The 21,581-nt window shown below is 47.2% G+C and overlaps 1 protein-coding gene across 1 annotated transcript; it reads left to right on the top strand.

Moving 5' to 3' along the window:
• Window positions 1-334: 334 nt before the first annotated feature.
• THEM6 (thioesterase superfamily member 6) lies at window positions 335-18,020 on the top strand. The gene is made up of 3 exons (XM_083144935.1): window positions 335-534; window positions 14,048-14,608; window positions 15,621-18,020. The coding sequence occupies exons 2-3, from the start codon at window positions 14,102-14,104 to the stop codon at window positions 15,732-15,734; spliced, it is 621 nt and encodes a 206-aa protein (XP_083001061.1). The 5' UTR covers window positions 335-534; window positions 14,048-14,101; the 3' UTR covers window positions 15,735-18,020.
• The last annotated feature ends 3,561 nt before the right edge of the window (window positions 18,021-21,581 follow it).

Raw genomic sequence — 21,581 nt, 5'->3', positions numbered from 1 at the left:
CAGTGCAGGACCAAGTACACAGATAGCGGCTGCTCCCCAGGCCAGGAGGGGTTAATCTCTGCCTCATACACTATGCACCCAGTGCAGGACCCGGGACACATATAGCAGCTGCTCCCCAGGCCAGGAGGGGTCCCAGGACACAGATACCGGCTGCTCCCCAGGCCAGGAGGGGTTAATCTCTGCCTCATACACTATGCACCCAGTGCAGGGACCCAGTACACAGATACCGGCTGCTCCCCAGGCCAGGAGGGGTTAATCTCTGCTCTCTGATCTCAGCAGCAATTATAGACAGTGGAATATACCATCTCAGCAGTGAGGAGGGGGTTCCGCGGCTGCAGTGCAATAAGCCGTGGCCCTGATCTCAGATCTCTTGTGGCTGTCTATGTGTTGGGCACAGGAATGACAGGGCTCCTGCTAAGCACATTTATATGATCCCTGGCAGCTGCCTCCTTGCCCTCTGCCCTGTGGGCACCCCTCCTTCCTGTGCCAGTGGTTGCTTCCTCCACTGGATGTCGCCCAGCCTGCAGGACACAGGTCTGTTCCTTCCATTCATTCCTTCCTATGTCCCCTGCTCTGTTCCCTGGGGGGAGGGGGCATGGGCCTGGTGGTGGTCTCACCCATCACCTGCAGGGGAGCTACAAGTCCCAGCCTGTCCTGCTAGCCGGAGAGACTGCTGTGGCATGCTGGGACTTGTAGTCTCACAACAGGTGTTAGGCCGCAGCCTGCTGTCTCTGATGTGCATTGATAACTGATTTTCCTGGCGGCGTTGGAAGGAAGGGGGGTATGTTTTAGGTGTCACAGGGAGGAAGGGGGGAATGTTTTGGGTGTCATAGAGATAAATTTACTAAGATGTGAGTTCTATTGAAGATAGGATGTTACCATACCTCCCAACTTTTCATGTGAAGAAATAGGGACACTCGCGCGGCTTTGCCGCGCGAGCGCCCGAAAAGGGGGCGTGGCGTATGCAAATGAGGGCGCGGCTTATGCTAATTAGCCGCAACCTCATTTTCATACGAGAATAGATGCTGTGCGCGTGCGCACAGCGTCTATTCTACTACATTGGGGGGTCTCCCAACTGCCACCCCCCCGCAGCGGGACAATGCCTGCCGCGGGTGGGACGTCGGGACAGGACCCGAAAATCGGGACTGTCCCGACGGAATCGTGACAGTTGGGAGGTATGATGTTACCCATAGCAACCAATCATATCCTATCTGTTATCATATAGAGCAGGGATGGTGAACTTTTGGCCCGCCAGCTGTTGGTGAACTACATATCCCAGCATGCCCTGCAACAGTTTTAGCATACCCTCCAACATCTAAAGGGCTAAAATCGGTACACAGACAGTAAGGGGGCGTGGCCACAAGTAAAGTGGGTGTGGCCACCCACTTTCCGGGCATTTCAAATAAAAAGTTATTGGTACTTGTGTATTATAGCGGCGCCCCCGATTTCCATCGCGCAATGTTTTAATCGCGTCGCATGCCATGCACCCGATGGCATGCGATGCGACGCGGTTTTTGGCCCCTATACGATGAAAGATTGTATAAGCACCCCCACGCCACCCCCCCACTATAAACGTGAACCCAAAGCGTGGCGAGCGCAGCGGTACGCATCCTCCGACCTTTTCATACCCCCACTATCCACATCGGCGCGGACTTGAGAATAGAAAGTGTGGCGAGCGCAGCGAGCCACCGAGCCCGAAGTGGCGAGCGGACGCGGATACCTGTGAAGCCCGCGAGGGGACTCCGATACCTGCGAAGGTATCTGCGTCCCCTCGCGGGGCTCGCTACGCTCGCCACGCTTCGGGCTCGGTGGCTCGCTGCGCTCGCCACACTTTCTATTCTCAACTACACGCCGACGTGGATAGTGGGGGTATGAAAAGGTCGGAGGACGCGCACCGCCACCACTTGCGCTCGCCACGCTTCGGGTTCATGTTTATAGTGGAGGGTGGCGTGGGGGTGCATTTAACATTGTAAGCACCCATTAGGATGCTTATACAATGTTGCATCGCATCGCATTGTATGCCATATACAATGTCATACAATTTTAAAATTGTATGGCATTGTACAATATCGCGCGATATCGCGTCGCATCGCATACCATCGTATGCCTTATGGTATGCAATGCGATGGGTGCCGCCAAAATACACAAGTACCTACTTATTTAATATACCAGCAGCCACCAAGTGACATGAGCTGCAGCCTGCAGCAGGTGCGTCACGATGGATAACAGTCAAGAGAAGTGTGGAGATGTAATATTTAAAGTATTAGTACAGCCAGGCCTGAGCCACCTAAGTTGCTGCCATGCACTTACAGTGTGTGCTGTGGCAGGCTCCTCCGATGCAAGATTATCCCAGCCCAGTGTCACACGCGCCGGGGCTCCGAGTCCCGGCTGGCCACCGCAAGCCTGAGCAGCAGTGGCAGATTGGCGCCAAGAGCGAGACTGGACGAGCCCTACTCCTCCCATGAGTGGTGCTCGGTGCCGGCGCGTGACGTAATGACGCACGGCACTGGCCGCTGCTAAGCACTCTTGGGAACGCCGGGTGGGAGGGGGTGGAGGGGATGAAGTCGGCGGCGCAGCACAGGGGCCCGGGAGCCAGGAGGATGCGGCGCACATGAGTGAGGCTGACGCCGGCTGCAATGAAAAAAAAAAAATTCGGTACAATTATAATTTGCCGGTACAGACTGTTAAAAAACGGTACTGCACCGGCAAATTCGGTACAGTTGGAGGGTTAGTAAAACTGTGGCAGGGCATGCCAGCTGGAGGGTCAAAGGTTCCTCATCCCTGGTCTAGAAGGTGCTAAGTAAATAAGTATTGTAGTGGAATGTGATTGGCTATACCCCATCTTAGTAAATGTACCCATTTGGGGGGGGGGGGGTTAGGCTGTGACCAGGCGTATGCATTACACAGTGGCTGGGCTTCTCCGCACTGCATACAATGTGGTCAGTACTATAGGTGTGGCGTGGTAACTATGGTAACGTAACCCTGGCCTGCCCCAGGCTTGCAGAGTACAGCATGCGTCAGCACGCTCAGGGCTACAGTATGCGCGGCATCCCTGCGCGGTGTCTCAGGACGCGTCAGCGAGCCGCTAACTAAAACAACGCCAGCATGTACTATAATGCCACGCCTCTCTAAAGGTATGGGTATGGTCGACGCATATTAGGTTGACATCCATTGGGTCGACCACTGAATGTCGACACATGAAATAGGTCAACATGGCTACGGTCAACAGGGTTGAAGGTCGGCAGTCAAAAGGTTGACATTAGTTTTTCATGTTTTTTTTTGTCCCGAATGTTGACATGGACACTGTCAGTGTGTTCCGGCTGCGCTCGGCACACTATTATATTCTCCCACCACGTCTTAGTAGATGGCAGGGTATGAAATACATGTCGGCTCAAAAAGAAAAAGTGAAAACCACATGTCGACTTTTTGACTGTCGACCTTCCAACCCTGTTGACCTTAGCCATGTAGACCTTTTCCATGCGTCGACATAAGCCATGTCAACCTAAATAGCGTTGCCCTAATGACCATATCCCACTCCAACGTGGGACCCCTTCTATCAATGGAGTGTGGATCACAGAGTGGAGTTTAGATCGACCTCAAAAAGGTCTACATGCACAGGGGCGACATCAGGGGTGCAAGTATGGCGGTACGGGGTGGTAAAAGATATATTGTCGGTACCCCGTACCGCCATAACAAATACCCCCATAAGTGTTCAATGTGCGCATGTGTAAGTGGCGGGGGCGTGGCCTCCGCCGCCCCACCACAGCTGATTTCCTTCGGAGGGGAGGGGAGCACATCGCGCGTCTCTCCTTCCCCTCCCTGTGTTGCCTGGCAGCCAATCAGGAGCCAGCCCGCAAGATGCGCTCCCCAGGGAAAAAGCAGGCAGCGGTGGCGGGGGACTAGAGGGGGGGGGGGAGGAGGACCGGACCTGACACAGTGAGTTGCTGCTTACTGTACTTCTAGAACTGTGGGGGCATTTATGTGTGGCACTGGGGCATATCTGGCACTGGGGGCATATGTGTGGCACTGTGGGGGCATATGATATCTGGCACTGGGGGCATATGTGTGGAAGTGTGGGGGTATATCTGGCACTGGGGGCATATGTGTTGCACTGTGGGGTCATATCTGGTACTGAGGGCATATGTGTGGCACTGTGTGGGCATATGATATCTGGCACTGGGGGCATATGTGTGGCACTGTGTGGGCATATGAGATGTGGCACTGTGTGGGCATATGATATCTGGCACTGGGGGCATATGTGTGGCACTGTGGGCATATGCGATGTGGCAATGTGTGGGCATATGATATCTGGCACTGGGGGCATATGTGGGGCACTGTGGGGGCATATTAGTAATGGGCATCAGTTGTGCGGTGCAATGAGCATTATGGTGTGGGGCATAATGTGTAACGGACATCATGGCATGGGTCATATGTATTGGGTGTGACGCGTAACAGGCATTACTGTGTAAATTTTGGCCTTGTGCCTTCGGCGTGCAATATTCCAGCCACTCCCCCTAGTGTCATATGACCACGCCCTGACCACGCCCATTTTTCACCACATGCTGAAGAGACGTTTTCCCTACTTGCACCACTGGGCGACATTGTCAAAAGGTCAAAACATGAAAAGGTCAATGTGAGTTTTTCACTCTTTTTCAGTGTCATTGTCACCACCTGAGCACATGGCCCCCAATTAGTGCAGCACGGACCCTCGTACAAACAATGAAAATAATCCCCCACGTCGATCCGCTAACTGCCCGTGTACCCAGAGCCGTTGGCGATTGACAGCTCAACTGGGCGGGATCATGTAATTCTGGGTGGGCGCATGTAATTGTGCCTGCTCAGCAGTGGTGTATCTTGGTTCCACGGTGCCCGGAGCAAGGTCATGTTTCGAAATCCCCCCCCCCCCCTTGCACGGCGAAAAAAGGGGGACTGTCCTTGCTCGTTACCAAGGGGGACTGACCTTGCTCGTTGCCAAGGGGGACTGACCTTGCTCGTTGCCAAGGGGGACTGACCTTGCTCGTTGCCAAGGGGGACTGACCTTGCTCGTTGCCAAGGGGGACTGACCTTGCTCGTTGCCAAGGGGGACTGACCTTGCTCGTTGCCAAGGGGGACTGACCTTGCTCGTTGCCAAGGGGGACTGTCCTTGCTCGTTGCCAAGAGGGACTGACCTTGCTCGTTAATAATAATAACAGGACCCCGCAGGCTGCTCCCCCTGTATAATAAAAGGACACCACAGGCTGCTCCCCCTGTATAATAAAAGGACACCACAGGCTGCTCCCCCTGTATAATAAAAGGACACCACAGATTGCTCCCCCTGTATAATAATAATAATAGGACCCCACAGCGCTCACCCCTTGATCCCTGGATAGGGTCTCCGGTGCCAGGGATGCGGCACCATGATGTTGATGCCCGCTGTGCCCAGCATCAGTCAGTGCGGAAGGTTAATACCCGGCGAGCGCTCTCACATCGTGCATGCGCCGGTTTGGGACGCCGGAGGCAGGGATGCGGCACCATGATGTTGATAATGTTGTGACGTCATTTCGCCGCATCCCTGCCTCCGGCGTCCCGAACCGGCACATGCACAGTGAGAGCGCTCGCCGGGTTTTAACTGTCCCCAGTGCAGACTGATGCCGGGCACAGCGGGGAGCAGGCGAGCAGGGCGGGGGAGCCGGCGGCAGAGCTCCGGCGCCAGGTGACATGTCGGCGCCCGGAGCTGGTGCTCCGCCCTAGCTATGCCTCTGCTGCTCAGTGGTGAGGGATCACGAGGGATTGGGCACTATGTACTGAGAACGATCCGTTTAGAGATCAGTATCTATAAGTGTGACTGTGTAGCCAGCTTTGAGTATCTATAAGTGTGACTGTGCACCCAGCTTTGAGTATCTATAAGTGTGACTGTGCACCCAGCTTTGAGTATCTATAAGTGTGACTGTGCACCCAGCTTTGAGTATCTATAAGTGTGACTGCGCACCCAGCTTTGAGTATCTATAAGTGTGACTGCGTACCCAGCTTTGAGTATCTATAAGTGTGACTGCGTACCCAGCTTTGAGTATCTATAAGTGTGACTGTGTACCCAGCTTTGAGTATCTATAAGTGTGACTGTGTACCCAGCTTTGAGTATCTATAAGTGTGACTGTGTAGCCAGCTTTGAGTCTCTATAAGTGTGACTGTGTAGCCAGCTTTGAGTCTCTATAAGTGTGACTGTGCAGCCAGCTTTGAGTACCTATAAGTGTGACTGTGTACCCAGCTTTGAGTATCTATAAGTGTGACTGTGTACCCAGCTTTGAGTATCTATAAGTGTGACTGTGCAGCCAGCTTTGAATATCTATAAGTGTGACTGTGCAGCCAGCTTTGAATATCTATAAGTGTGACTGTGCACCCAGCTTTGAGTATCTATAAGTGTGACTGTGTAGCCAGCTTTGAGTATCTATAAGTGTGACTGTGCACCCAGCTTTGAGTATCTATAAGTGTGACTGTGTAGCCAGCTTTGAGTATCTATAAGTGTGACTGTGTAGCCAGCTTTGAGTATCTATAAGTGTGACTGTGTACCCAGCTTTGAGTATCTATAAGTGTGACTGTGTAGCCAGCTTTGAGTATCTATAAGTGTGACTGTGTACCCAGCTTTGAGTATCTATAAGTGTGACTGTGTAGCCAGCTTTGAGTATCTATAAGTGTGACTGTGTACCCAGCTTTCAGTATCTATAAGTGTGACTGTGCACCCAGCTTTGAGTATCTATAAGTGTGACTGTGCAGCCAGCTTTGAGTATCTATAAGTGTGACTGTGCACCCAGCTTTGAGTATCTATAAGTGTGACTGTGCACCCAGCTTTGAGTATCTATAAGTGTGACTGTGCACCCAGCTTTGAGTATCTATAAGTGTGACTGTGCGGCCAGCTTTGAGTATCTATAAGTGTGACTGTGCGGCCAGCTTTGAGTATCTATAAGTGTGACTGTGTAGCCAGCTTTGAGTATCTATAAGTGTGACTGTGTAGCCAGCTTTGAGTATCTATAAGTGTGACTGTGCACCCAGCTTTGAGTATCTATAGGTGTGACTGTGCACCCAGCTTTGAGTATCTATAAGTGTGACTGTGTAGCCAGCTTTGAGTATCTATAAGTGTGACTGTGTAGCCAGCTTTGAGTATCTATAAGTGTGACTGTGTACCCAGCTTTGAGTATCTATAAGTGTGACTGTGTAGCCAGCTTTGAGTATCTATAAGTGTGACTGTGTACCCAGCTTTCAGTATCTATAAGTGTGACTGTGCACCCAGCTTTGAGTATCTATAAGTGTGACTGTGCAGCCAGCTTTGAGTATCTATAAGTGTGACTGTGCACCCAGCTTTGAGTATCTATAAGTGTGACTGTGCACCCAGCTTTGAGTATCTATAAGTGTGACTGTGCACCCAGCTTTGAGTATCTATAAGTGTGACTGTGCACCCAGCTTTGAGTATCTATAAGTGTGACTGTGCGGCCAGCTTTGAGTATCTATAAGTGTGACTGTGCACCCAGCTTTGAGTATCTATAAGTGTGACTGTGTAGCCAGCTTTGAGTATCTATAAGTGTGACTGTGTAGCCAGCTTTGAGTATCTATAAGTGTGACTGTGCACCCAGCTTTGAGTATCTATAAGTGTGACTGTGCACCCAGCTTTGAGTATCTATAAGTGTGACTGTGTAGCCAGCTTTGAGTATCTATAAGTGTGACTGTGTACCCAGCTTTGAGTATCTATAAGTGTGACTGTGCACCCAGCTTTGAGTATCTATAAGTGTGACTGTGCACCCAGCTTTGAGTATCTATAAGTGTGACTGTGCACCCAGCTTTGAGTATCTATAAGTGTGACTGTGCACCCAGCTTTGAGTATCTATAAGTGTGACTGTGCAGCCAGCTTTGAGTATCTATAAGTGTGACTGTGCAGCCAGCTTTGAGTATCTATAAGTGTGACTGTGCACCCAGCTTTGAGTATCTATAAGTGTGACTGTGCACCCAGCTTTGAGTATCTATAAGTGTGACTGTGCAGCCAGCTTTGAGTATCTATAAGTGTGACTGTGCAGCCAGCTTTGAGTATCTATAAGTGGGACTGTGCACCCAGCTTTGAGTATCTATAAGTGTGACTGTGCACTCAGCTTTGAGTATCTATAAGTGTGACTGTGTACCCAGCTTTGAGTATCTATAAGTGTGACTGTGCAGCCAGCTTTGAGTATCTATAAGTGTGACTGTGCACCCAGCTTTGAGTATCTATAAGTGTGACTGTGTAGCCAGCTTTGAGTATCTATAAGTGTGACTGTGTACCCAGCTTTGAGTATCTATAAGTGTGACTGTGTACCCAGCTTTGAGTATCTATAAGTGTGACTGTGCACCCAGCTTTGAGTATCTATAAGTGTGACTGTGCACCCAGCTTTGAGTATCTATAAGTGTGACTGTGCACCCAGCTTTGAGTATCTATAAGTGTGACTGTGTACCCAGTTTTGAGTATCTATAAGTGGGACTGTGGACCCAGCTTTGAGTATCTATAAGTGTGACTGTGCACCCAGCTTTGAGTATCTATAAGTGTGACTGTGCACCCAGCTTTGAGTATCTATAAGTGTGACTGTGCAGCCAGCTTTGAGTATCTATAAGTGTGACTGTGTAGCCAGCTTTGAGTATCTATAAGTGTGACTGTGTAGCCAGCTTTGAGTATCTATAAGTGTGACTGTGTACCCAGCTTTGAGTATCTATAAGTGTGACTGTGTACCCAGCTTTGAGTATCTATAAGTGTGACTGTGTACCCAGCTTTGAGTATCTATAAGTGTGACTGTGTACCATTGAGTATCTATAAGTGTGACTGTGCACCCAGCTTTGAGTATCTATAAGTGTGACTGTGCACCCTGCTTTGAGTATCTATAAGTGTGACTGTGTACCCAGCTTTGAGTATCTATAAGTGTGACTGTGCACCCAGCTTTGAGTATCTATAAGTGTGACTGTGCACCCAGCTTTGAGTATCTATAAGTGTGACTGTGCACCCAGCTTTGAGTATCTATAAGTGTGACTGTGCACCCAGCTTTGAGTATCTATAAGTGTGACTGTGCACCCAGCTTTGAGTATCTATAAGTGTGACTGTGTACCCAGCTTTGAGTATCTATAAGTGTGACTGTGTAGCCAGCTTTGAGTATCTATAAGTGTGACTGTGTAGCCAGCTTTGAGTATCTATAAGTGTGACTGTGTAGCCAGCTTTGAGTATCTATAAGTGTGACTGTGTAGCCAGCTTTGAGTATCTATAAGTGTGACTGTGTGGCCAGCTTTGAGTATCTATAAGTGTGACTGTGCGGCCAGCTTTGAGTATCTATAAGTGTGACTGTGCGGCCAGCTTTGAGTATCTATAAGTGTGACTGTGCGGCCAGCTTTGAGTATCTATAAGTGTGACTGTGCGGCCAGCTTTGAGTATCTATAAGTGTGACTGTGTACCCAGCTTTGAGTATCTATAAGTGTGACTGTGCAGCCAGCTTTGAGTATCTATAAGTGTGACTGTGCACCCAGCTTTGAGTATCTATAAGTGTGACTGTGTACCCAGCTTTGAGTATCTATAAGTGTGACTGTGTACCCAGCTTTGAGTATCTATAAGTGTGACTGTGTAGCCAGCTTTGAGTATCTATAAGTGTGACTGTGCACCCAGCTTTGAGTCTCTATAAGTGTGACTGTGCACCCAGCTTTGAGTCTCTATAAGTGTGACTGTGTACCCAGCTTTGAGTATCTATAAGTGTGACTGTGTAGCCAGCTTTGAGTATCTATAAGTGTGACTGTGTAGCCAGCTTTCAGTATCTATAAGTGTGACTGTGTAGCCAGCTTTCAGTATCTATAAGTGTGACTGTGTACCCAGCTTTGAGTATCTATAAGTGTGACTGTGTACCCAGCTTTGAGTATCTATAAGTGTGACTGTGTACCCAGCTTTGAGTATCTATAAGTGTGACTGTGCACCCAGCTTTCAGTATCTATAAGTGTGACTGTGCACCCAGCTTTGAGTATCTATAAGTGTGACTGTGCACCCAGCTTTGAGTATCTATAAGTGTGACTGTGTACCCAGTTTTGAGTATCTATAAGTGTGACTGTGTAGCCAGCTTTGAGTATCTATAAGTGTGACTGTGTAGCCAGCTTTGAGTATCTATAAGTGTGACTGTGTAGCCAGCTTTGAGTATCTATAAGTGTGACTGTGTACCCAGCTTTGAGTATCTATAAGTGTGACTGTGCACCCAGCTTTGAGTATCTATAAGTGTGACTGTGCAGCCAGCTTTGAGTATCTATAAGTGTGACTGTGCAGCCAGCTTTGAGTATCTATAAGTGTGACTGTGCAGCCAGCTTTGAGTATCTATAAGTGTGACTGTGCACCCAGCTTTGAGTATCTATAAGTGTGACTGTGTACCCAGCTTTGAGTATCTATAAGTGTGACTGTGCAGCCAGCTTTGAGTATCTATAAGTGTGACTGTGTACCCAGCTTTGAGTATCTATAAGTGTGACTGTGTACCCAGCTTTGAGTATCTATAAGTGTGACTGTCTACCCAGCTTTGAGTATCTATAAGTGTGACTGTGTACCCAGCTTTCAGTATCTATAAGTGGGACTGTGCACCCAGCTTTGAGTATCTATAAGTGGGACTGTGTAGCCAGCTTTGAGTATCTATAAGTGTGACTGTGTACCCAGTTTTGAGTATCTATAAGTGGGACTGTGCACCCAGCTTTGAGTATCTATAAGTGGGACTGTGCACCCAGCTTTGAGTATCTATAAGTGGGACTGTGCACCCAGCTTTGAGTATCTATAAGTGTGACTGTGCACCCAGCTTTGAGTATCTATAAGTGTGACTGTGCAGCCAGCTTTGAGTATCTATAAGTGTGACTGTGTAGCCAGCTTTGAGTATCTATAAGTGTGACTGTGTAGCCAGCTTTGAGTATCTATAAGTGTGACTGTGTACCCAGCTTTGAGTATCTATAAGTGTGACTGTGCACCCAGCTTTGAGTATCTATAAGTGTGACTGTGCACCCAGCTTTGAGTATCTATAAGTGTGACTGTGCACCCAGCTTTGAGTATCTATAAGTGTGACTGTGCACCCAGCTTTGAGTATCTATAAGTGTGACTGTGCACCCAGCTTTGAGTATCTATAAGTGTGACTGTGCACCCAGCTTTGAGTATCTATAAGTGTGACTGTGCACCCAGCTTTGAGTATCTATAAGTGTGACTGTGCACCCAGCTTTGAGTATCTATAAGTGTGACTGTGCACCCAGCTTTGAGTATCTATAAGTGTGACTGTGCACCCAGCTTTGAGTATCTATAAGTGTGACTGTGTAGCCAGCTTTGAGTATCTATAAGTGTGACTGTGCACCCAGCTTTGAGTATCTATAAGTGTGACTGTGTAGCCAGCTTTGAGTATCTATAACTGTGACTGTGTACCCAGCTTTCAGTATCTATAAGTGTGACTGTGCACCCAGCTTTGAGTATCTATAAGTGTGACTGTGCACCCAGCTTTGAGTATCTATAAGTGTGACTGTGCACCCAGCTTTGAGTATCTATAAGTGTGACTGTGCACCCAGCTTTGAGTATCTATAAGTGTGACTGTGCACCCAGCTTTGAGTATCTATAAGTGTGACTGTGCACCCAGCTTTGAGTATCTATAAGTGTGACTGTGCACCCAGCTTTGAGTATCTATAAGTGTGACTGTGCAGCCAGCTTTGAGTATCTATAAGTGTGACTGTGCACCCAGCTTTGAGTATCTATAAGTGTGACTGTGCAGCCAGCTTTGAGTATCTATAAGTGTGACTGTGCACCCAGCTTTGAGTATCTATAAGTGTGACTGTGTACCCAGCTTTGAGTATCTATAAGTGTGACTGTGTAGCCAGCTTTGAGTATCTATAAGTGTGACTGTGTACCCAGCTTTGAGTATCTATAAGTGTGACTGTGTAGCCAGCTTTGAGTATCTATAAGTGTGACTGTGTACCCAGCTTTGAGTATCAATAAGTGTGACTTTGTAGCCAGCTTTGAGTATCTATAAGTGTGACTGTGTACCCAGCTTTGAGTATCTATAAGTGTGACTGTGTACCCAGCTTTGAGTATCTCTAAGTGTGACTGTGTAGCCAGCTTTGAGTATCTATAAGTGTGACTGTGTACCCAGCTTTGAGTATCTATAAGTGTGACTGTGCACCCAGCTTTGAGTATCTATAAGTGTTACTGTGCACCCAGCTTTGAGTATCTATAAGTGTGACTGTGTACCCAGCTTTGAGTATCTATAAGTGTGACTGTGCAGCCAGCTTTGAGTATCTATAAGTGTGACTGTGTACCCAGCTTTGAGTATCTATAAGTGTGACTGTGTAGCCAGCTTTGAGTATCTATAAGTGTGACTGTGTACCCAGCTTTGAGTATCTATAAGTGTGACTGTGTACCCAGCTTTGAGTATCTATAAGTGTGACTGTGTACCCAGCTTTGAGTATCTATAAGTGTGACTGTGTAGCCAGCTTTGAGTATCTATAAGTGTGACTGTGTACCCAGCTTTGAGTATCTATAAGTGTGACTGTGTACCCAGCTTTGAGTATCTATAAGTGTGACTGTGTACCCAGCTTTGAGTATCTATAAGTGTGACTGTGTACCCAGCTTTGAGTATCTATAAGTGTGACTGTGTAGCCAGCTTTGAGTATCTATAAGTGTGACTGTGTACCCAGCTTTGAGTATCTATAAGTGTGACTGTGTACCCAGCTTTGAGTATCTATAAGTGTGACTGTGTAGCCAGCTTTGAGTATCTATAAGTGTGACTGTGTACCCAGCTTTGAGTATCTATAAGTGTGACTGTGTACGCAGCTTTGAGTATCTATAAGTGTGACTGTGTAGCCAGCTTTGAGTATCTATAAGTGTGACTGTGCACCCAGCTTTGAGTATCTATAAGTGTGACTGTGTAGCCAGCTTTGAGTATCTATAAGTGTGACTGTGCACCCAGCTTTGAGTATCTATAAGTGTGACTGTGTAGCCAGCTTTGAGTATCTATAAGTGTGACTGTGCACCCAGCTTTGAGTATCTATAAGTGTGACTGTGTAGCCAGCTTTGAGTATCTATAAGTGTGACTGTGCACCCAGCTTTGAGTATCTATAAGTGGGACTGTGCACCCAGCTTTGGTGCACTGCTGTTTTCCCTGTACTTACAGATGGAGAGAGCGTGACGGTCCCCATTGCTCACAATAGGGACCCAATTGTAAAAGATGCCAATTATTTCACATGTGATTTTGGGAGGCGACCTGGAAACATGCACTGTGTGGGGTCCCGAGGACCGAGTTTAAAATCCTTTGCTGGCGGCGCACTGGACACACACACACGCACTTGAGGGTGATTGTTGCCCCTGGGCCCACCCTTGCTGAAACTTCAGTTGTGGAGGAAATCTTGATACATAGGTCCTATAATCATATGATATTGGACAGTAGCAGCTGATAACTTGTAATAACAGCTGACTGTGGGAATTGTTTGTATAATCTCATACTGCATATAAATCAGATACACATATCCTGTTGCACTTATTACCATAGCAGATTGCACAAACTACAGGTGCAAATTAGTGACATTCTCTCAGAGTCCGGGGTCCCCTGGGGTAAGGAGCACTGGGGGCCACTGGATTTCACCATTTCAGCTGGTTTGGAGACAGGCTGCCCTTGGTCAAACCTTTTTCTCCCTGGAATTCTTTAAATTGGTTGTTCCCAACTCCAGCCCTCAGATACCAGTAACCAGTCCTGATTGGTGGATACACAGGTGAGTTACTGTTGCTGGGGCAGTAATGATCAGGCAGGCAGCCAGCCAGCCACACAACATCACCTGTTGGGGGTAGATGAGACTTGGGGCTGAGAACTCCAGATCTACATCATTGTATGAGAAGAAAGGGAAGAAGGTCCCACATCTACTTTATACTCCTAGCTCAGAGCATCGTCACCTATCATTTCATATGTTGACTACTGCCGCGTCACCCTTTTGTCACTGTCGACCATGGCATCTAATGCTGGTGGGTTGGTATGATACACAGCATCAGCAGAACAGTATTGGTAACATCTGTCTTCTCCAACAGGTCCTCCATATTGAACCGCCTTCTTATTGCCTTTGCTACACGGACCCCGGGGCCATGTGGATAGCGCTGCTAGTCCTCAGCCTGGCTGCGGCCTTGTTTTCCCTGCTAGATGTCTGGTATTTTGTCCGCGCTTTTCTGTCGGTCCTGAGGTCCCGGCTGCAGCCTGTGGTGAAGGATCTCCTGAAGGAACATACGTTCTCCGGCCTGGTCCTGCCCCACGACCTGGACTTCCTGCTGCATATGAACAACTCCCGTTACCTCCGCGAAGCGGATTTCGCCCGGCTGTCCTTCTTCACCCGCAGCGGTCTCTTTGGGGCCATACACTCCCTAGGCGCGGGCATGGTGATGGCAGCCTGCACAGTGCGTTACCGCCGCTCGCTCCGCCTCCTGGAGGCCTTTGAGATCCGCTCACGCCTGCTCTGCTGGGATGACAAAGCCTTCTACGTTGAGCAGCGCTTCGTGGCTCCGAGGGATGGCTTCGTCTGCGCCGTGCTGCTCAGCCGGCAGCACATTATCGGGAACTCCCCTGACAAAGTGGTACAGACCATGTGTAAGAGAAAGGTAAGCCATGTGCCTGGGCTGGGGGGGGGGGGTACAGTGAACCCTGACAGAGGCTGAACTACCACTGCTGCCCCTGTCACCCACTGTTTTTTCCCTGTGACCCTCTGCCTCTCCCTGTCACTCACTACCGTGTTGCATATTGTGATCTTGGGTTGAGGTGGAAGATGAGGGCACACATTATATATTTGCACCTGGGATCACCTCCCACAAGTTTCGCCACTGTACCCCGCTAAGTGTTGCACATTAACTGTGTAAATGTGTTACCTGCCCGCCATACCGTTAAACATAAATTAGCGCAAGCGATGTTGCAAATGGGGCAAAGAATTTCTATTCTCACACAATGTTTAAAATAGATATTTTGCATAGGCTAGGGCAGTGGCTTTAGTATATATCATACATGGGCAACAGGTGGCGCTATTGTTACATTTAATTCTCTGCAGTTGTAATGTAACCTGTACCTGCTGGCCTTGTCACAGCACATTGAGTGAGATGTACTAACTGAGCCTTGTAGAGAGAGAGTGTTATATTGTGGGAGGAAATCACAGTTACTGGGGTTCTCATGGTAATGAGGCGGTGACACGGGTCCGGGCGGCTGACAGCTGACATCACCGGATGTCAGCTGCCCGCCCATATCCGTACCAGCGGGCACGCACACGGAAGTGACTTGAAAGTCACTTTTATATGCGTGCACCTTCCACAACTTTCGATGGTCGGTTACCATCGATAGATGTGCGAGGTTAGCCTAAACATCCATTCGCAGCCTGTGCGGGCGAACCAGCGCTGCAAGGTGGGGGGCGGGTGGGCGGACATTCGCCGGGTGGAGTTTGGTGGAGCGAATCAACCAGCATAACCCCCACTATGTGTAATTTTTTGCTGTCTCCCTCGGTTCCCTGTACATAGAATATATATCGTGTATACAAGGGGTATGAAGAAGCCTAGGCTAGCGGAAGCAGAGCGTTAAATTCTGAATGTTATTTGCGCTGTAAAACATTTCTATCTGCTGCACCCCCAGGTGGAGTCCCCGGAGTTCCCAGACGAGGTTATGCACTGGATCGATTACAACGACAACAGCAGCCAGAAGCTGAGAGCGGAAAGCGGGGTATCTGGCAACAACAAAGACCAGTGACGGAGCCGCTTCTGGTACCGGCCCCCGTTACACCGCCCTTGCTGATCCTGCACACAGCAATGCAGCTAGATTAGGATTGTTACCCAGTGTTTAGTCCTTTGCTCCAGAACTGTAGGAGAAGTTCTGTATCATTCCTTACAGTGAGCCTCAGGTAGAATGGTGTCCGCTTTATACAGGGTCCTGTGTGATGCTGTACGTGGGAGGAGGGGGGGAGGGGGGGGATCCGCCTCTCCCGCTACGCTATGAAGAAATGTATCTTTGTATTTTGTATTGTGTATTTTATTTATTTAGCACAAAGCATGTTATACACCCGACACACTGCAATTGCACAGCATGGTAAGCCTGCGACATGTTACATACGTGTGCATTTACTGTACAGCCACAACATGTCTGGGAACCCTACTAGTGTAATATAAAACTTCTATAGATATATGTGCAATGGGAGTTACTCCCGGCAACTGCTAGGGCCTAAGTACCGTGTAGTGTATTACAGGTGCGCACAACCACACACTCCTGTGTGTGTAATACACCTGATGATACAACTACACACAACCTATGGCAGTTAGTTATTTGATGATGACCCTAGAAAGTGGTCTCATTATTTATAAATGAAGGAAATGTTTAACAATATATAAAGACCAGGCTACTATTGAATGTGATTTATTAGATACAGACGTAACCTCTCTCATGGCAGTCCGTGTGCGACGTACATGCTGCGGGCACACCCCGGCATGGCAGTGCCACGCTGTCACACCCATAAGGATTACCTTAGCCAGTAGCTCAGTGCCCTGAATCATGACTTGGCACACCGGATGGGTACGTTTGTCCGTGACATAACCACAATGAGACTGGTTACATCTGTACTACTCTAGGCGTACTGGTATATAGTATCCAGTATGGCAGAGACAGTATAGATATCCTGGGCCTGATTCAGAGGTGGTGGCCGCCGCGTCTGCTGTTGGTGGAGTCTGGGGTGTGATAATATGCACAGGGACACCCACTTTTACTGCAACGTCGACAGACAAACCACCATCTGCACACTGTCTGCAGCATCCGCACAGATCTCGCTGACACGCCCACTCACTCTTATACCACGCCCACTCACTCTTATACCACGCCCATTCACTCTTACACCACGCCCACTCATTCCTATACCACGCCCACTCACTCCTATACTAAGCCCGCGGGATGCAATTTTTTTGCGTTCACTTCAGGCCACCTCCCGGGATCACCCATCACATTTCCTCTGGAATTCCAATCCCAACTCTCCGGGGGATGCGGTCATTTGCTCTACAGCATTATGGTTGACAGTCATTAGGTCGACATGGGTCTAGGTCGACATAGTTCTAGGTCGAAAGGTCATTAGTTTGATAGGCCGGTAGTTCGACAGGTCATTAGTTCGACAGTGTCTAGGTCGACAGTCAAAAGGTCGACATGGGGTTTTTCACTGTTTTTTGAGCCGACATGTGCCGACAGGCGGTATTTCATGCCCTACTACCCACTAGGGCGTGGTGGGAGAATAAAATAGTGTGCCGAGCATAGCGAATGGGTGTGCCCGACGAATGGCGAGCGATGCGAGGGGATGCAATGCACTTTAAACTGTGTCCATGTCGACTGTGTTGACATTCAGGTCGAAAAACTGTGAAAAACCCCATGTCGACCTTTTGACTGTCGACCTAGACAATGTCGAACTAATGTCCTTTCGACCTAGACCCATGTCGACCTAATGGTGTCGACCTAATGACTGTCGACCATAATGCTGTAGACCAAATGATCCCAACCCCTCTCCGGTACGCGATATTGTCGGTGTGTACCTAGGGCAGGGATGCTTATATACAGTATGCCTGTACTGTACTCCACACTGGAAGCCCAACTTGCCCCATTTATCAAGCGCTTTAATATTTATTATTATTATTTTTATGATATAATTATAAAGTGTATATTAAATAGTATTTACCTTGTAATAGTGAAATGCATCAGGAGTTCAGTGAGGTCTGAGTCTGCTAATAGAACCTTATTCTTATATATATTGATCACCGGGCGCTGCAGGATAACCTGGAAATACTACTAGGATGGGAGGGAGTTGGATCAATACTTGATTTTACTTAACCAAAGCATCTCCCAAGCACAGGAGTAGCAACGCTTTAATACGGTCGTATAGCCAGAGGTGTAACTAATATTGTGGCGCCCCCCCGCCAAAAAATTACCTTACCCCCTCTGCATGCCGCCGCCGGCCCCGCATTCAGTCCGGCACCGCAGATAGCCTCCGGGCTCCGTCTCCTGCAGTAATGAAAAATGACACAACAAAATGGCTGCCCCCGTACAGCAGACAGTTTTTTTAGGGATGTTAGAGGAGGCGGCGGCCTCCTCTAGCATCCGTAAAAACTGTCTGCTATTAGGGGGCAGCCATTTTGTCGTGACATTTTTCATTACTGCAGGAGACGGAGCCCGGAGGCTATCTGCAGTGCCGGACTGAATGCGGTGGCGGCGGCATGCGGAGGGGTAAGGGGGGGTCTGACTAGAGTGCCCGGGCACCGGGGGCGCCCCGCTGGCGCTTGCTCCCCCAAGCAGCCGCGGTGGCTGCCTTACGGTAGCTACGCCTCTGCGTATAGCGTTCATTCTAGCACCCTGCACCTTCCAAAACCTGCTTTACGGCTTCTAGTACTGTCTGGTCTGTATTTCAGTACTCAAACATAGACCAGACTGAGCTAGAAGCAGTATAGCAGAGAGCGACACCCCAGGCAGGAAAGATGACCTGCAGCGATTTTGAAAATATGCCTTGTACTAGAATGAACACTAGTAGTATCTATCCCTTTAAACCTAATTGGTATACATAGGGCAACCCTACTGTAACCACTAGCAACCAGTAATTTTTTTTATTTAATTGGAGAAATCTCCACTAAAACTCGTTGCAGTGAGAGAAAGTGAATATGTGGTATCAGCATCATGTTATTAAATACAATTTTGGCAAATCCTTTGTAGACTTTTGGGAAACAGATTCTGTAACTGGTATATATATATATATATATATATATATATATATATATATATATATATATATATACCAAACAATAGTGTCTTCAGCGCCCTATTTTTGTAATGTCCATACAATAAAATATACAATAAAATAATTGAATAGAATACACTTCCGAACTAGTTCTTTTGAAGAAATTTTTCTTTTTATTTTGAAAACATGATCTAATACCCAACGCGTTTCGCCTCGGTAAGAAGCTTCATCAGGGGTTTGTGATCTTTTTACTAGAAATGTAGTGTTTAATACCCTTCAGAGTCAGGTCTTATTTGACAGTGGATGAGATAGAATTTATCTGTGCAGGCCCAATGGGTTTTTTTACCCAGATAGAACCTTATCTGTATATAGATATTAGATGAAATAGTAAATTTCTTTTCAGAAGAATATCTTTACACTACGATGGACTTTCTCCTAGGGCTTAGCGTGTCCAATATTAGAAATAGAAATGTATTAGATCCATAGAATAATTCAATCCATATATTTAGAATTTTCGACCATAAATTTCTGGGGTTATGGACTTTTTTTGTAGCAAAAAATCCCTTTGGTGTGGGACAAGTGTGCTCTCCTAGGGATCCAAGCAGCAAGGATCACACATGGAGAGCACACATGTCCCACACCAAAGGGATTTTTTGCTACAAAAAAAGTCCATAACCCCAGAAATTTATGGTCGAAAATTCTAAATATATGGATTGAATTATTCTATGGATCTAATACATTTCTATTTCTAATATTGGACACGCTCCGTACTAAGCCCTAGGAGAAAGTCCATCGTAGTGTAAAGATATTCTTCTGAAAAGAAATTTACTATTTCATCTAATATCTATATACAGATAAGGTTCTATCTGGGTAAAAAAAACCATTGGGCCTGCACAGATAAATTCTATCTCATCCACTGTCAAATAAGACCTGACTCTGAAGGGTATTAAACACTACATTTCTAGTAAAAAGATCACAAACCCCTGATGAAGCTTCTTACCGAGGCGAAACGCGTTGGGTATTAGATCATGTTTTCAAAATAAAAAGAAAAATTTCTTCAAAAGAACTACTTCGGAAGTGTATTCTATTCAATTATTTTATTGTATATTTTATTGTATGGACATTACAAAAATAGGGCGCTGAAGACACTATTGTTTGGTATAGAAGGTGTTTCAATCCCTACTAGTAGGGGATTGAGTGTTAACAGCGACCAGTAAAAATATAATATAATAGCGCAACTTTAGAGATTTTTGTGTTCTTTATATATATATATATATATATATATATATATATATATAATGACGCAACGCAAGCTGCCTGTCCGGACAGGGACAAATGAAGCGTATTAATAAAATAAAATCCCGCCAGCAAGTTAATAAGAAAAGTTTACACGTTGCATTTCATTAAAGCATTAAAGGAAATCTCTGCCGCTTGAATGTATAGATGATTCTGTTTTATTGGTAGACCATTAATGCAACCAAATCTGCACTGCAACTGATCAAAAAATACTTAACCCGAGACAAGCGAAACGCGTTAGTTAGATCTTTTTGTTATATATATTTGAGCAATGTGCCTGCACTGGTTCTGTCCTGCACTGAATGTCATAGGACTTGTATTGTCTTAAGGGAAAACTGCACTATTGTGGATTTTATTTTTTAGCTTCGGGGTCTTAAATGTGAGAACTGAAGGGTCCGTAACCCCTGTCCTACATGTCCCTGCTTTCTGTATACATTCATTAGTAGAGTTTATAATGCTGGGCCTGATACTTCCGCCATTGTGGGTGGATCTTTAATGGCTGCGGCTGGATCCTAATACAGCCGTATGAAAGTGCACCGGTTCAGTAAAGCCAGCCCTTTGGAAGATGGGCGGAGCATCTGTTCAGATAAAGTAAATATATACGCATTATAGTGATATAATAGGCTGGGGTTATATTGGTAGTGAAAGTGATGCAGTCGATGATGTCACAACCACTGAAGCAAGTCATCGGTGAGTGTAGGGATAATGGTGGCTGCAAATTAACATTCTTGCAGTTAGTTTGTTATCTGCCATAGTCATCATATTGGGCCAGCCCCTATACAAATATTTACGCCAACCCCTCACGGTTCCTATGTGGAGGACCAAAATGGGAGAGGTCATGGTGCAGAAGAGGCTGCTGCTGATTGGACAGTTTCTCTGGCCTTCCAATCGGGTTCTGACTGCACTATAGCACCTCCTACAGGGAGCACTACGTCTCCCATCCTTATGACTCTTGCGGGGAGACTTCAACTCTGGAGATATCAGTGGGGGCCTGCGTTGGTGAGGGCCAGGGGGGGGAGGGACTTGTGACTGGGTGGAGCTCCCCTTTTATGTTTACTTAAATTGTGTTAAATCATAAATGAATGTAATAAATGACTGTCGATAGGAACTGGAAGCATATATAATATATGTTGCACAAATATATATATTTATATTTTCCTACCTGACTTATTGGGCGAAAGCTGTCCGGTTGATTTGGTTTTTGAGCTTTAATTTGCAAAATCCTTTTGTATATTCTGAGCAACAAAGGGAGTTAAGGACGTGTGCGATGTCTTAATTAGGAGCATTGTGATGTTAGCTGTGTATTGCGTTGTGGCTTTAGTGTATTGCGTTGTGGCTTTTGTGTATTGCATTGTGACTATTACCCTTGATGTGGTTTTGCTTTGCTCTGCACTTTGCTGTAGACAAAAACGCGTCAACCTCTCATCTGTACACAATGGGCGACTGCGTGCTGGGTCTGTGACTGTGGAGGAAGAGAGGACGCCCAAGGGGCGAGGAATGAACCCATTACAGGTTCTGTGCCCTACTCCAGGGCAGGTTGCATC

This window comes from Crinia signifera, chromosome 5 (genome assembly GCF_055691185.1).
Source record: "Crinia signifera chromosome 5, ASM5569118v1, whole genome shotgun sequence".
Classification (NCBI taxonomy): Eukaryota; Metazoa; Chordata; class Amphibia; order Anura; family Myobatrachidae; genus Crinia; species Crinia signifera.
This window is presented reverse-complemented; position numbering and strand designations above follow the sequence as displayed.